This window comes from Ptychodera flava, chromosome 22 (genome assembly GCF_041260155.1).
Source record: "Ptychodera flava strain L36383 chromosome 22, AS_Pfla_20210202, whole genome shotgun sequence".
NCBI lineage: Eukaryota > Metazoa > Hemichordata > Enteropneusta > Ptychoderidae > Ptychodera > Ptychodera flava.
The window spans coordinates 5,355,470-5,368,920 of record NC_091949.1 but is presented as its reverse complement, the minus strand read 5'-3'; the positions used below and the strand labels follow the sequence as shown (position 1 = coordinate 5,368,920).

The 13,451-nt window shown below is 40.1% G+C and overlaps 1 protein-coding gene across 2 annotated transcripts; it reads left to right on the top strand.

The window, feature by feature from the left end:
* The first annotated feature begins 5,567 nt into the window (after window positions 1-5,567).
* Window positions 5,568-12,068, top strand: LOC139122522 (uncharacterized). 2 transcript variants are annotated; one of them, XR_011549493.1, is made up of 2 exons: window positions 5,568-5,999; window positions 10,613-12,068. XR_011549493.1 is itself a non-coding variant. In XM_070687984.1 (2 exons), the coding sequence occupies exons 1-2, from the start codon at window positions 5,793-5,795 to the stop codon at window positions 8,980-8,982; spliced, it is 1,017 nt and encodes a 338-aa protein (XP_070544085.1). In that variant the 5' UTR covers window positions 5,568-5,792; the 3' UTR covers window positions 8,983-10,592. The 2 variants fall into 2 exon arrangements, 1 of the variants encoding a protein (XP_070544085.1); XM_070687984.1 differs by lacking the exon at window positions 10,613-12,068 and adding an exon at window positions 8,173-10,592.
* The last annotated feature ends 1,383 nt before the right edge of the window (window positions 12,069-13,451 follow it).

Genomic DNA, 13,451 nt, shown 5'->3' with positions numbered 1-13,451 from the left:
AGAAATGAAGTGATATCAATCTCGTGAAACATCTTCTGATGTTGTAGTGTGCATGTTTGAATCATGTAGTAGCTAAAACGATAAGCACAATTTTGATATACCGAGACTATTTTTAAATTGAAATATTAATACCTGCTTTCCAAGCTTACTTTGACTTACAGTATATAAAGTTTAGAGAGCTACCGTACACTTTACTTGGTTCAAACTGCTACTAGTGACGAACAAAAACAATGCTTTGTTTGATATCAGCGACACAAGTGTGAGTAGAATCACTTACCATGCAGCTAGAGACTGCCATCGTCGCATGTGACATACCCAATGATGACTACTTGTTCCCACTTCAGTCCCAGTATAGTGTGATTTGCAACGTGCTGGTCATCACATTGCATAAAAAATGTACAATTCTTTGAAAACCTTTTCCGCCTGCCGTTGGTTACATCTTCGCTGTAATCGATCAAAACTGCATTTGTTGATTGGATTATCAAGGCATTACGAAATTAGGGAAATATATGTTTTCTTATTCATATTCGCACCGATAGGGGAGACTTTGATCTGGGGCTTACCCTTGTCTTTCTTTTTCTTTATTTAGTATGATAATCTGATATAATGATAATCCTGTCAGTTGAACAGGGGCTCTGAATCACGGATATTTTCAGAAGTTTTAAATAGTTAGTAACCCCTTCGCATTAAACTTACTTAGTTTGCATACCGTTCATATCTCATGTTGGTCGCATAAATCAGGGGTGTTGACACTCACGGTAAAACGTAGTACGCAAACATTGCAGAATCATATTGCGTTCGTTGTAGATAGCAAAGCAATATTGAAGGGTCACCGCGATCGATGCGCGTAATCCTGGCCGATAGGTAAGACCATCAGCTTGTGATTAAACAGTTCTTTAGTTCTTCACAAGCTTGATGTATCGTTATATACATAAATTAAGATTTGTCGTGTCAATTTTTTCGTCGATTTTTCCACATTATTTTTTACAAAAACGCCATCATTTAAAAGGTAATGGGTGAAATTCTTTGTCAGAGTCACTCGTCTCGACAGCGCGAGAAAATTATTGACACTTTAATCTTACGAATCTCGAATATCTGATTGGAAAATATTGCATACAGTGTACAAAAAGCGTGAGTGGATTTATTTCTACACTTATTTGCATATCGTCTCGATGATTGGCTATTTAACCAATAAAACTGAGCGTGATCCTGGAGAACAAAGCATTGATGGCGTGATTTTTAGTCTCATAAAAAATTCCTATTTTTCCAAATGTAACAAAAAATACCGAATTTTCATACAAATTTAATGTGAAATTTGAGATTTGTCTTTCCTTGACACTATCGGATACTCGTTGGATTACACACGGACTGCATACAATTCATTGAAACCAATGCGCACAGAGCTTCGCAACTTTTATCAACAGTAAGCAATTACCGTATAGCTTAGGAAGTTCTGCAAGAACAAAATTCTGGAGACATCATCGGAAACGAAGATTGAGCACGGTGCTTGAAGAGATCCTGACTGCAAACGTGAATTTCCATCTTCTACAAAGTAGATTGAACGATAGACCCTAGTTCCTGGGGCTTATGATTGAACACAGAACATACACTGTCTGCCAATATCTATTTTTTGGAGTGTATTTTGTATTTAGAAAACTGGAAGGGCCTGAGCTGATCCTGGCAATATGGATAATCAAGGATGGGATGAACACCCTTGTGAAATGGAGAAGGAAATCCTCAATAGCCTAAGTGTAAGTGCCGTATGGAAAACTTTACCTTTCTTCTTGCTGGCGATCTTCAGTGCCATTAACAATGGTACAATCATTGTCACAATAGTCGCTTTTAGCAGTCTACGAGAAAGGAATCATTACTTGTTGTTACTGAATCTCAGCCTTTCCGATTTAGTGGCCGCTGCTTTCGTCATCCCCATTCCTGCATTGGCACTTCTTGGCATTGTTTTACCCGAGACCATATGTGATGCTCACTTAATATTCGCTGAAGGACTGTCCGGTGTAACCCTCATCAGTACATGTCTACTGAGCGTTCAAACTGTACGAACGTGACAAATGTGTGCTCACTTCAAAACGACCTTACAGATTACACAGCGCCCTTTTTCATTGTGGCAATCTTCTTCATCCAGCTGACCATAATGACAATCACAAACAGCCGCATTGCGCTGTTGGTGCGAAGACAAGCAAGAAAAATTCGGGATCTGACCCGCAATGTGTCTGACACACCCACCCTAACAAAAGGCGAACTAAATGCGGCCATGACGGTGGTAATGGTAGTGTTGGTCTACTTATGTACATGGATGCCGTTCGTGATAACACTAATAATACAACATTTTTCAACGTCTGCTGGCTCCGATACTATCCGGTACGGACTTCTAGCTCGTATGGTGACATTTGTTAATTCTGCAATAAACCCCTTCGTTTACGGATACGATAAGTCACTTCGTAGAGCACTTAAGGCACTACTTCATTGTCGCTTTGGATCTCGGTCACTGCAGGGTGAGGCGGATATTAGAACATAGATTCCTTGAAGAATAGAATTTACAATAATGTTTTATCAATGGAGATGGCAGAGCTGTTAAAGAAGCACGAGTCTACTAAAAGAGAGTCATCGTTTTCTTGCGAACCCCCTCTGTTTGAAAAAAGAAGGGTAAAAGTCGAATTTTCGAACAACATAGTATATATTCATAGCTGATTTCTTATGTATTTAAACTGTGTAAACACATCAACGAATGCATTAACGAGGAGTTAGCTTCTTGGAGTACGTGATGACTTCTGGAGACATCGTCGTAATTGAAGGGTTTTATCTTGTCTTGTCAGTTATCTTACATATCTTCTTATTTATCCATGTTGATGTGGTTAATCTACATGTTCTTCGCATCTTGAAGTTGCAACATTACATATGTTTTATCCTTATCTATATTATTCTTGTAATGTGCTATTTCTTGTTCTACTTTTTAAATCAAAAAGAAAGATTTGCTTTCATACATAATGCCCAACATTACTGCTATTAACTAAAATCTGAGTTACCATGTATGAAGCGTAATATTATTGGTATTAACTAAAATCTAAGTTATAAGCAACTAAATTGTATATTTTACGTAAAGATGCCTTTGATTGCACGTCTAATTATTTCTATTTCAACACATTTATCTGTGATAAAATAAAATGAGTTTTCTAGAACATCAATATATTGAAAGTTACAGATAATGTTATTTAAATTGTCTTGAGACACGTAAAATTGTTTTGTACTTTATTGACCTGTCAAAATTGTAACCATTAGTGTTTCAGTCTTTGTTCATGTATACGATCATGTAGCTCGGTTTTTAACGGTACAAATAGCAAAGCTTGCTGAGTTGGTATTTACTATTATACCTGAAGCTTACTTCAGTATACCACAAAGTATATATCACAGTGAAAATGACAAATCAACGTCGGGGTCGTTGTTATTAATCCTCAACGTTTATCAAATGTTGCTATTGTCTTTATCCTTGATGCTTATGTCGTTGAAATGGTGATTGGGATCACTTAATAAGTGTGTGATAATAATAATGAGTTCGGCCTTATGTGTTAACGTTGGGGTCTAAAACCTCATTTAAGTGAGATTTCAATAGATGATTAAGCTAGTCTGCGTGTTTTAATCTATAAGGTCGAGTGAAGGTTATAGTAACTAGTGAATAAGAGTTGGTCACATTTTACACGATTTCTAACTTACTTTAGCCTCTATGTGATCATTGGTATTGACTACCAGAGAATTTAAAGGTTGAATGACCATTAGCGATCACACAACGAATAATATTTATGTCTCGACAGCTTCATACGGGTCATAATCTAAAGGGGTAGGTACCTGACGACTTAGGAAAGCATTGCAAGGAAAAAAGTGCTTTTAGTGTGATTTACTAAGTCTAAGGCATCAAAAGAGTAATTTCGCAACGAAGATTTTATAAGTGGGAATGTGTAATATTTGCAAAAACAAAACATATTTCTACATTGCAATGGATGTTTTTTCAGCGTCAGTAAAAATGAATGAATAAATGTGAATTTCTGTACGAGTTTTAAATTTGTGTATTCTTATATCTGGAGTATGTGTTGCGTTGACATTAATGATGACTGCTCTCATTGACGGACATATCATGGTGCAGTGTTTCAGGATTGTGCGATCTCAGCAGAATAATTGACCTAATATATTCAGGATGAGTTGCGTTTTAGTTTGTAATTTTGGCAACGTAGATAATGAACAGAACAGTCCATAGCGTGAGTAAACTAGAAATATTCTGCAGTAGCGTGTCCGTGTTATTTTCGACTTAATGAACAGCTCATATAGCGTGAATGTCTATCAATTATCAGTTAATTCTTTTTTCACATATACATTGTGCTTATAAAGGTGTTAAAATGATCTTTCTTGAAGACGATCATTTGCTTTTGATTTGATATATTTTTACTACATTGCTAATGACAATTGATACAGTTGTTCTGATTAATCTTTTGCACCCGTAATATTTACAATTGAAAGTCATTCCATTTTATTCAATACAGGTATCAGACAAGACTAAATAACTTATTATCTCTGAATATTTCTCACTGTATCTTAATACTCAAACTTTTATGACTATTTCTTTGGCTTCAACCGACTGTATTTCAATGTTTCGAAATTTTGACAAATTTTGACACTAACATAGGAGAACACAAATAGCCCCCTCCCCCTAATATCGTCAAAGGTAAAGTGCTTTCTTCCAAAGTGACACTTCCAGGCCCCATGAATTCTTACCGCCTTCTAAATGCGGTTATGTAAAATCATAAGTCACTGTTAGTATTCAAGCTAAGATCTCAGTACATTTTGATTGTGTAAAAGCAATTATATGATATATTGAAATCATGGTAAGCAGTTCAAAGTTTTACACTGCCTAAAAAACCTTAATTTTGACACAGAATTATTGGCCATTCAGATGATGCCGTCAAAGCAGTTTAATATTTCTGTCACGTAGCGTGGTTGTAATGTAGCTATCGACGGGTACGTACACTGTAAACGTCGGGCAGTAGACGTATAAGAGACGGCAACGATACACCGAAATATACTCTAAGTCGTAGCACTTTATTCAGCTGAGTAACATAAAGTTACACGGTAAAACTTCTATGTCTCACACTAGTCTAATAATAGGCGTCGGTCAACGTCGTCTCGAGCGTCGCAACAGGTTCTGAACAGCTTTTCCAGGTTCTACTGGTTCTACAGCTTCTACCTTAACACACTAAAATGCAGAGTTTATATTGGGTGAATATCTGGCTTTGTCATGACTTTGGTATGCGTCTATTATTATCTAAAGATTAACTAAAGACAGTCGGCATACGTGCAAAGGACAGGAAGGTAGCTGTCATCAGTACATCTGTCAACATAACGCAGGAGGTCCTGCTCAAGCGTCCGGTCGGTGTTAATGACTTAAGCTGTTGTTAAAACAATCCATTCACTAAAGACGGATGAACGGTTACATCAAAGGTCACGAAAATAAACAAGGGATTCGTTCTCACGATGCACCACGTGCAGAAGGGGTTGCTATAGGTCACTGTCGGTCATTCATTTGTCAGTCATACAAACTAAATTCAAGTCATAAAATATCATATAGTATTAACTATCTACACTGAGTAGTGATTGGCTAATCAAAATATGAATATTTATGAGGAAGGGTATATAAGGGAATACCCAGGTGTGCTGAGTGTGCCTTATCACAGCGTAGTGGGACAGACCGCTGAAATTATCACAGCCTCGCTCGTCATCATAACTTCAGTATGGCATCTGGTAATCCGTCAACGAAAGTTGTTACAGCGTTGCAGACGCCTATTATAACGACGTCAACAGTGACCAGAATGTCGACTACCAGAGTGGCCACGCCCGTAGTGACAATAGCGGTGTCTACAGTCCCAACGTCAAGCACCCCGATAATGTCGGCTATTACATCGGGTTCGACTGCTAATGTTCAACATAATGCAAATGTGGTAAGTATTATTAGTAAAAGTTTGTAAAGTTCATTTCCTTTGCGTTTTTCTCAGACTGGTAGTATTTATTGGTATTGTGATTTCCAGGAAGAGGCAACATGGTATGACACGGTTCGCATGGTGATTATTAGCAACGTTCGTCCCCATGCAATGGTATATGAGAGGTTGGGTTGACGAGAGTTTTGTGTTTATGTGCAAGAGAGAAGTTGGATAGACGATGATAGTATGTTGCACGAAGTTCGTCCCCTGATGTACATGAATGGATTGTGGACAGGGTAGATGGTATAGTTCGTCCCCAAGTGTAGATAAAAGAAAGTTTGCGTTTGACGAAAGTTGCTTGTTCATAGAGTTCGTCCCCATGTATATAACTGGAGTTTGGGTTGACGAGATTTTGGGGTAGACGAAGATAATGCATAATACGAAGTTCGTCCCCCGAGTTACAAGAGTTTATAGTGAACCGGGTGGACGGTATGTAGTTCGTCCCCGAGTGCAGGTAGTTTACCCGAAGGGAGATGGTCCGCCGGTTGATATGTATTGAAATGAAATGTTACATCAAATAACGAAGTGTTGTGAGGTGTCTTGCTGAAATATCATTCTGATAGAGCAAACCAGAATATTTCTAAGTAGAAAGTTTATTTGACTGTGGACAAGGAAGTCCTAAATTTTCAGAAAAGACGAGGATTGACATGGCAGGTTATTTGCTGGAAGAGAATATGCGTGACATGTGGTTTAGGAATGGTAATGAGATGATGGGTGTGGTTGGATAAAATCAACAGGTGACCGTGCCTTGGGGGTTAGCCAATTGAATTTTCCTGTAGAGCTGAATACGATGGTGATGTGTGTATTTTCTGTGTGCAGGTGAGACAAGTTGGGGGAGGTGTTATACCGACACATGCCGAAACTTCTAGCCGGGTGGCAACGGAGAGATTGAAGAGATTGGAGAGATTGGAGAGATTGAATCCGATTGAAAACTATCCGTATTTTCTATCCTGGGTTGGTAACACTGCTGGTGGACAGAATTGTCCCCGAGGTTATCGTTCGCCCAGTTAAAGCGATGAAATTCGTTTCTTCGCTTCGATGTAGTGTGTATGTGCGATGTATGATAGTGAGCATGCGTGCGTGAGTGCTTCACGAACTCTACAACGTGTTGAGCGGTCTCAGTCAGAAAAATGTAACAACTTAGCCGGCTATTGAACCACTCTTTTTTGGGAGTGGAGATTTAGCCGACTGGTTCTGTCTCTGGCCTCTCAGCTAGGCGACTGATGCCGTATGTTGTGGGTTCGAATCCGATTGAAAACTATCCGTATTTGAAAGAGAATTGATGGAGTTAAGAATGTATGCGGAAAGAGATGCTGCTATATTTAACTCCGAGGAAGCGCTCGCCCGTTTGCAAATGGTGGCGGATACGGCATTTGATATTAAACACCCGGATTATCAGAAGTATGTGGCCATGATGTGTGCCTTTAGGAAAGAAAGGGATTCGACTGCGCTCCCACAGATGCTCCTTGCGTTAGTTGGTTCAGGCGAACATGCGGAAATAATGGAAAAGATTGCGAGAGTAAAGAAAGCAATGGGGAGTGGCACACGGTTGCCGGAGCAACGAAAGTCTCGGAATAGATTAAGATGCTGGAGATGTTCTAGGCTTGGTCACATTGCCCGAAACTGTTATGTGAGAGAAGATAGATATGATAGACGGAGAAGAGACAGAAAGTAGACATTCAGATGATGGACTGAGATAATTGATAGCGATTCGTTTCTATTTCTTCCTACATGTAGTTTATAGTGGTGAATTGGTGATTAAAATTTTTTCCTCAGCATGTAAAACTGCACGGTCATTGGTTTGTTTTGGGTTTTCCGTGGACATTTGGTGATAGAGTTTGCATGAATGGAAAGGGATACGGGAAAGGGTAAGATGTGTGTAAAAGGTAAAGAAGTTTGTACGAGTTGAGTACGTCAAGGAATGGGGGGGGGAGGCGTGTCTGGGGGAAGGACACTGTATTCTTTATTACATTCCTTCCTGTTAACCAGGCGGGGTTTTCACCCCATGCCTGTTTATAAATTCTGAACTCTTTTTTGCATATAACGTTTTCGATGGAAAAATACATAAATTGATTTGGGTACGGGTAAAAGAGGGAAAGGCTTACATGGTACATGCCCTCTTTTGTTTCTGTAGGCATACATTCCCAGCATACCTGAATGGGAGAGGTCAATACAGTTGGATCCAACAGTTGCTTATCATGAACACCTGTTACGGAGAGTAAAATATACTAGTTGGAATGGTTTTGAAGCTCCCACATCGGTGGTTCCCTATCCAGAATTGGAGGTTAAAAATGGACTGAACGTGTCAGTGAAGGATCTTCGATTTAGGGACCCTAATTTTTTCTTAGCTGGTGGAATCCATACCCAGAAGGAAGCGTGGTTTAAAATATTACGAAGCCAAGATAATGAAAGACAGGTTGGACATTGGATAGAGCATGGTGTGTCAGTTTTTGATTTTATCGCACCATTTAAGGGCGAAATCTTTGGCACTCGGTATAATTGTAGTTTTCCACCAAGCATTTACTTGCCAAACAATCCCATTTGTCGAAGACACAGAGATTTTGTTTCCTCTACATTGCTTGATAGAGTAAAGTCTGGGGCACTTGAAATTTGGGGTGCGGTTGGCAAAGTACCACCACCTTATATTGTGATGCCGCTGACAATAGAACCCACCAAACCCCGACTTTGTCATGACCAGAGATATATCAATAATTGGATAAAAGATATGCCATTTAAGTTGGAGTTAATAACTAATTTGCCTAGTTATTTGGGGAGCAATCACTACCAGACTAAGATAGATGATAAGAGTGGATATGATCACGTGTGTCTTTGGATTTCTAGTAGAGCGTTAATGGGAATACATTGCGGTGGGTTCTGGTATGTTCCGACAACCCTTCCATTCGGGTGGAAATGCTCGCCATTTATATACAAACTATTGGTTTAGCGGCAATGCACGAGGTCTGTAAATGGGGTGTGCCATCTAATCTGTACATTGATGATAGACATGCTGGCCAAATAGTGACAAATAAGGAGTTGAGCGATTTTCAAAAAGCGGAGGTAGCTTGTTTCATTCTGTGTTACGTTATGATAGAGTTAGGTTATACACTAGGTTTGAGTAAGTGTTCTTTCCAACCGACACAGATTTTAGAGTATCTGGGTTTTGGCGTGGATACAATACGGAGGGTTTTCATCATACCAGTTTTAAAGAGGCAGAAATTTGCACAGCTTAGAGAATCTATACTTGGCAAAAAAAGGGTATCTGTAAATTCCCTGCAACTTTTTTTTTTAGGGAAATGTGTATCGTTTACTCTGGCAGTTCCAGTTGCAAGATTATTTGTCAGACGGATAGCGGAGGCTATAGCAGTAGCAACTAAAACTGGTACACAAATAGCGATAACTGGGGAACTGCATAAGGAGTTAGAAGGATGGAGGAGAATTGATAATAGAGATGAGTGGGCTAAATGGAGAACAGAAACACATGTAGCGGTATTAGTAGCGAGTGATTCCTCTTTAGGGGGAGGGGGTGGTACTATACCTACTGCAGGACGAGAAGTAGTTGGGGATTATTGGCCTCATGAGTTGAGAGGAAAGTCCATTGCATACAAGGAGGTAATAGCCCTTCAGAATGTGCTGTTAGCACATAGAGAGGTAGTTTGTAACACGAGGGTTCAGGCGCAAGTGGATAATAAGGTGGCCGTATATGGTTGGAAGAATATGGGAACACGTAGTACTGAGGTCAATGAGGCATTGTATAAACTTTATGAAACAGTAGATGGTCTGAATATTGTACTTGATATTGAGTACATTGCTTCGGCAGACAATCCTGCCGATAGGCCATCGCGTAGAATGTCAGCGAAGGATGCTAAATTACTTCCTTAGTATTGGGATTTTGTGCAAAACGAGTTTGTTGATCATACAGTCGATCTGATGGCCCTTGACTCTAATGCGCAAAATGGTAGGGATGGCCGATCTTTAAAACATTTTACACCTTGGAAAACTCCTTACTCAGCGGGTGTTGATGTGTTTACGCAAAGTTTGAAGGGGGAGAATTGTTTTGTATTTCCACCCTTTAACATGATTGGTCCAGTGTTCAAATTTTTACAGGACGAGCAAGCACTGGTGACCATGATCGTACCATACATGTCGCCATGTTTGTATTGGTGGCCAATAGTCGAAAATCAAGCTATACATATGATTAGAATAGCATGTGCTGGAGACAAGGTTTGGGAGGTCCCGATTAGGATGGGTTCTTGGATATCGGTCCCATCTTTTTATGATATTTGGGTTTGTCGTTTCGATTATCGTGCAAGCCGAGATGTATAAGAAATGGTCTGGCAAGGAATGGAGTTTTCTAATGACATGAGATGGGAGAGAACGTACTCATGGTATGGCAGATCTGATGTTAGAGAGCATGTTTTGTTCAAGCGGAGAGATTTATGGTTTTGTATCTAATTTTCAGCTTATGTACACGGTATATACCTGTGTTTATATTCTCTTGTTACGTGGTGATTACGAATAAAAGTTGGTTCTTTGATGACATAATAATTGTGTGTTCATCCCTGATTTGTTGACAGGGGGAGATGCTGAGGTTAGGCACGCCACGTTTATGGTTACCAGCAGAACAATGTAGGGAATGTTTTTACCCTAACGACGTTAACTTCAATTTCTGCCAGCAATGTGGAACCCAGCGACTTTCTCGTGATGGAGAGCGCCCCCAACCCTTGCCAGTTGATGTGGAAGCTATCGACTTGAGACTTGCAGAACTTCAGGAAAAGGCTGCATCGATGCCGTACACACAATGAAAGTCTAAATTACAAACTGACTTTGAGGTATTCTTAGAGAGTATGCAGCCACCGAAAACACTCATTTCAGCTGCACCAAGAGATATACTGAGATTTCTTGTATGGAAAGATAAGGGTGGTCGCACTGTGGTACATGGTGCAGATTGCTCAGATGAGAACCCGTGTCAGTGTCCGAGCAGGCTTGCCTTTAAGACCGTTGATTCATATATTGGCCAACTACGATCAATATTTGACAAGGAGGGGAGGGGTGGTGAGTGTAATGCTAGGGTTGGTTTTGGGAATCCGGCGGCAGATAAGTCAGTTAAACAATACTTACGGATGGTTACAGAGGAGCAAATGAAACAGAATCTTATACCAAAACAGGCTATTCCTATGACAACTGACAAAGTGGAACGAATTATCAATTATATTGATTTGCAATTAGAGAAATTTCCAGACATTGATCCATGCCATGCATTTATTCTGGGAAGAGATAAAGCTCTTTTCCTTACGCTATTATTTACAGGGAGTAGAGCAGGTGATTTGTTGATTGTCAAAACCGAGAACATCATACATCTCCCAAATGGAGGATTTCTTTTAAATCACGTCTGGGGTAAAACTCTACGTAATGGCAAAACGAGATCTTGTGCTATTTTTCAGAATGACAATTCGTTGCTCTGCCCAGTAACAGCGATTATGGGATATGTGGAATTAGCTAAGGCAATTGGTATACATTTGAGCCTGGGTTTTCTCTTTCGTTCCACTACTCGAGACGGAAAGGTTGACAATGTGTCTCTGTCTACTAATGCGGCAAATTCTAGATTGCGTTTTTATTGTGACAAAACTGCAGTGTACCAGGGGGGAGACTATACATAGTTTTCGAAGTGCATGTGCTATTGCCTTAGGTTTGTTGGGATCATCAGTGCCAGAAATAATGCAACATGTAGGGTGGATGCGGTAATCGACAGCTTCATATTACATGCAATTATCTAAAGTTATGCGTTCATTTTCCCCAGCTGCAAGATTACAGCAGGGGGCAGTTGCCGATGTCCACAGCCTATACAAATCCTGTAATGAATTGGTGGGGCTTCTATGGCCTTTCCTCCTTCTTCACACGATTCCCAATAGTGTTTTAGGTTTAATATCTTGGTACACAAATGTATACGCATGTATGGACTACTTTATTGATGTGGTTGTTCTGCTTCTTTGAAATAAAGCAAGGATATGGGATTTAGGTGCGCCCATCTATTATGCTAATTTATTCATATTCGTTAATCTGGTTCAATCCGTGATGGAGAGGTAGTGTGTGTGGGGAGGGGGTATATTGGGGTGATGAGGATTGGAAAGAGAGGGGGCCTTGGTTGATGTACTGTAGGTATTTGGGAAATATCGTGGTGAGGCACAGGATATTTGACCACTCCACTACTAAATCAATCAAGACAACACTACGCTGTGTAGATGGGGAGCTATCTACACTGAGTAGTAATTGGCTAATCAAAATATGAATATTTATGAGGAAGGGTATATAAGGGAATACCCAGGTGTGCTGAGTGTGCCTTATCACAGCGTTGTGGGACAGTTAGCGCCCTCCCTCCCACCCTGTACATGTACTAAAGGGTGAGGGGTAGTGCTCGTAGATACCTGCATGTATAAGGCCATCTTTGTTTCCTGCACTAACCATGATGACGAGCGAGAGATTTACATATGCGGTCTCTTTATAGGTCAACACATGACTCAACACAGGATATTTGACCACTCCACTACTAAATCAATCAAGACAACACTACGCTGTGTAGATAGGGAGCTATCGAGTGGCTACGTCACACCTCCCAACCAAGATCGAAAGGCGTCCTCGCTTGATCTACAAATCAAAAATTAACAAAGAATAGACAAAACAAAACAAAAATCAACAACGTCCAAATCATAAGAATACAACAGAAAGTAATCAATGAATACAGGTGTTACAGAACACTATGTACTAGAGCTCACTGAAGTTGCAATCATTTCTCAGAATTCGTAAGAGTTCGATGTATATTCGTTTTTAAATTCAATGTTGTCAATACTCTCAAATGCTGATTCAAATTCAAATTACAGAGTCCGTTCGTAAGGATCAATTACAGAGTCATTGATGATGGTTTCAGTGTCATCATCGCTCATACGTACATGGGTTGTATTCATATCTAGCAATTCACTGGCAAGCAGGTACTTACATAATGAAGGAGTTGCATTGTCAAGTGGGTTAATTCTCGTATTGTCACTACAATATTACACATGTCCGTTTTCTTTTATGTTCGTCAATATCCGTAAAAACGTCGTATTCTACACACACAGCTCATCCAGCTGTCCTGTCTGCTCGGCAGACACATCTGTCGTCTCGCACAGATTCACGCGGCTCCTTGAATTACCTTTCGGGAACACCTCATCCGGGCCGGTTGCCAGTAATTCCCCTGGGTCGCAATTTCACCGGTTCTCGTCAAAGCACGTCTGCCTAGAACCGGCATTCACTGGGTGATCATCTACACACGTCGTCATTTCCAGCACCCAAATTCGATACACATACAATAACATCGTCGTCGTCAGAAAATTCAAAACACATCTCCACAGCATTACGAATTACCTTCGGGTCAACGCC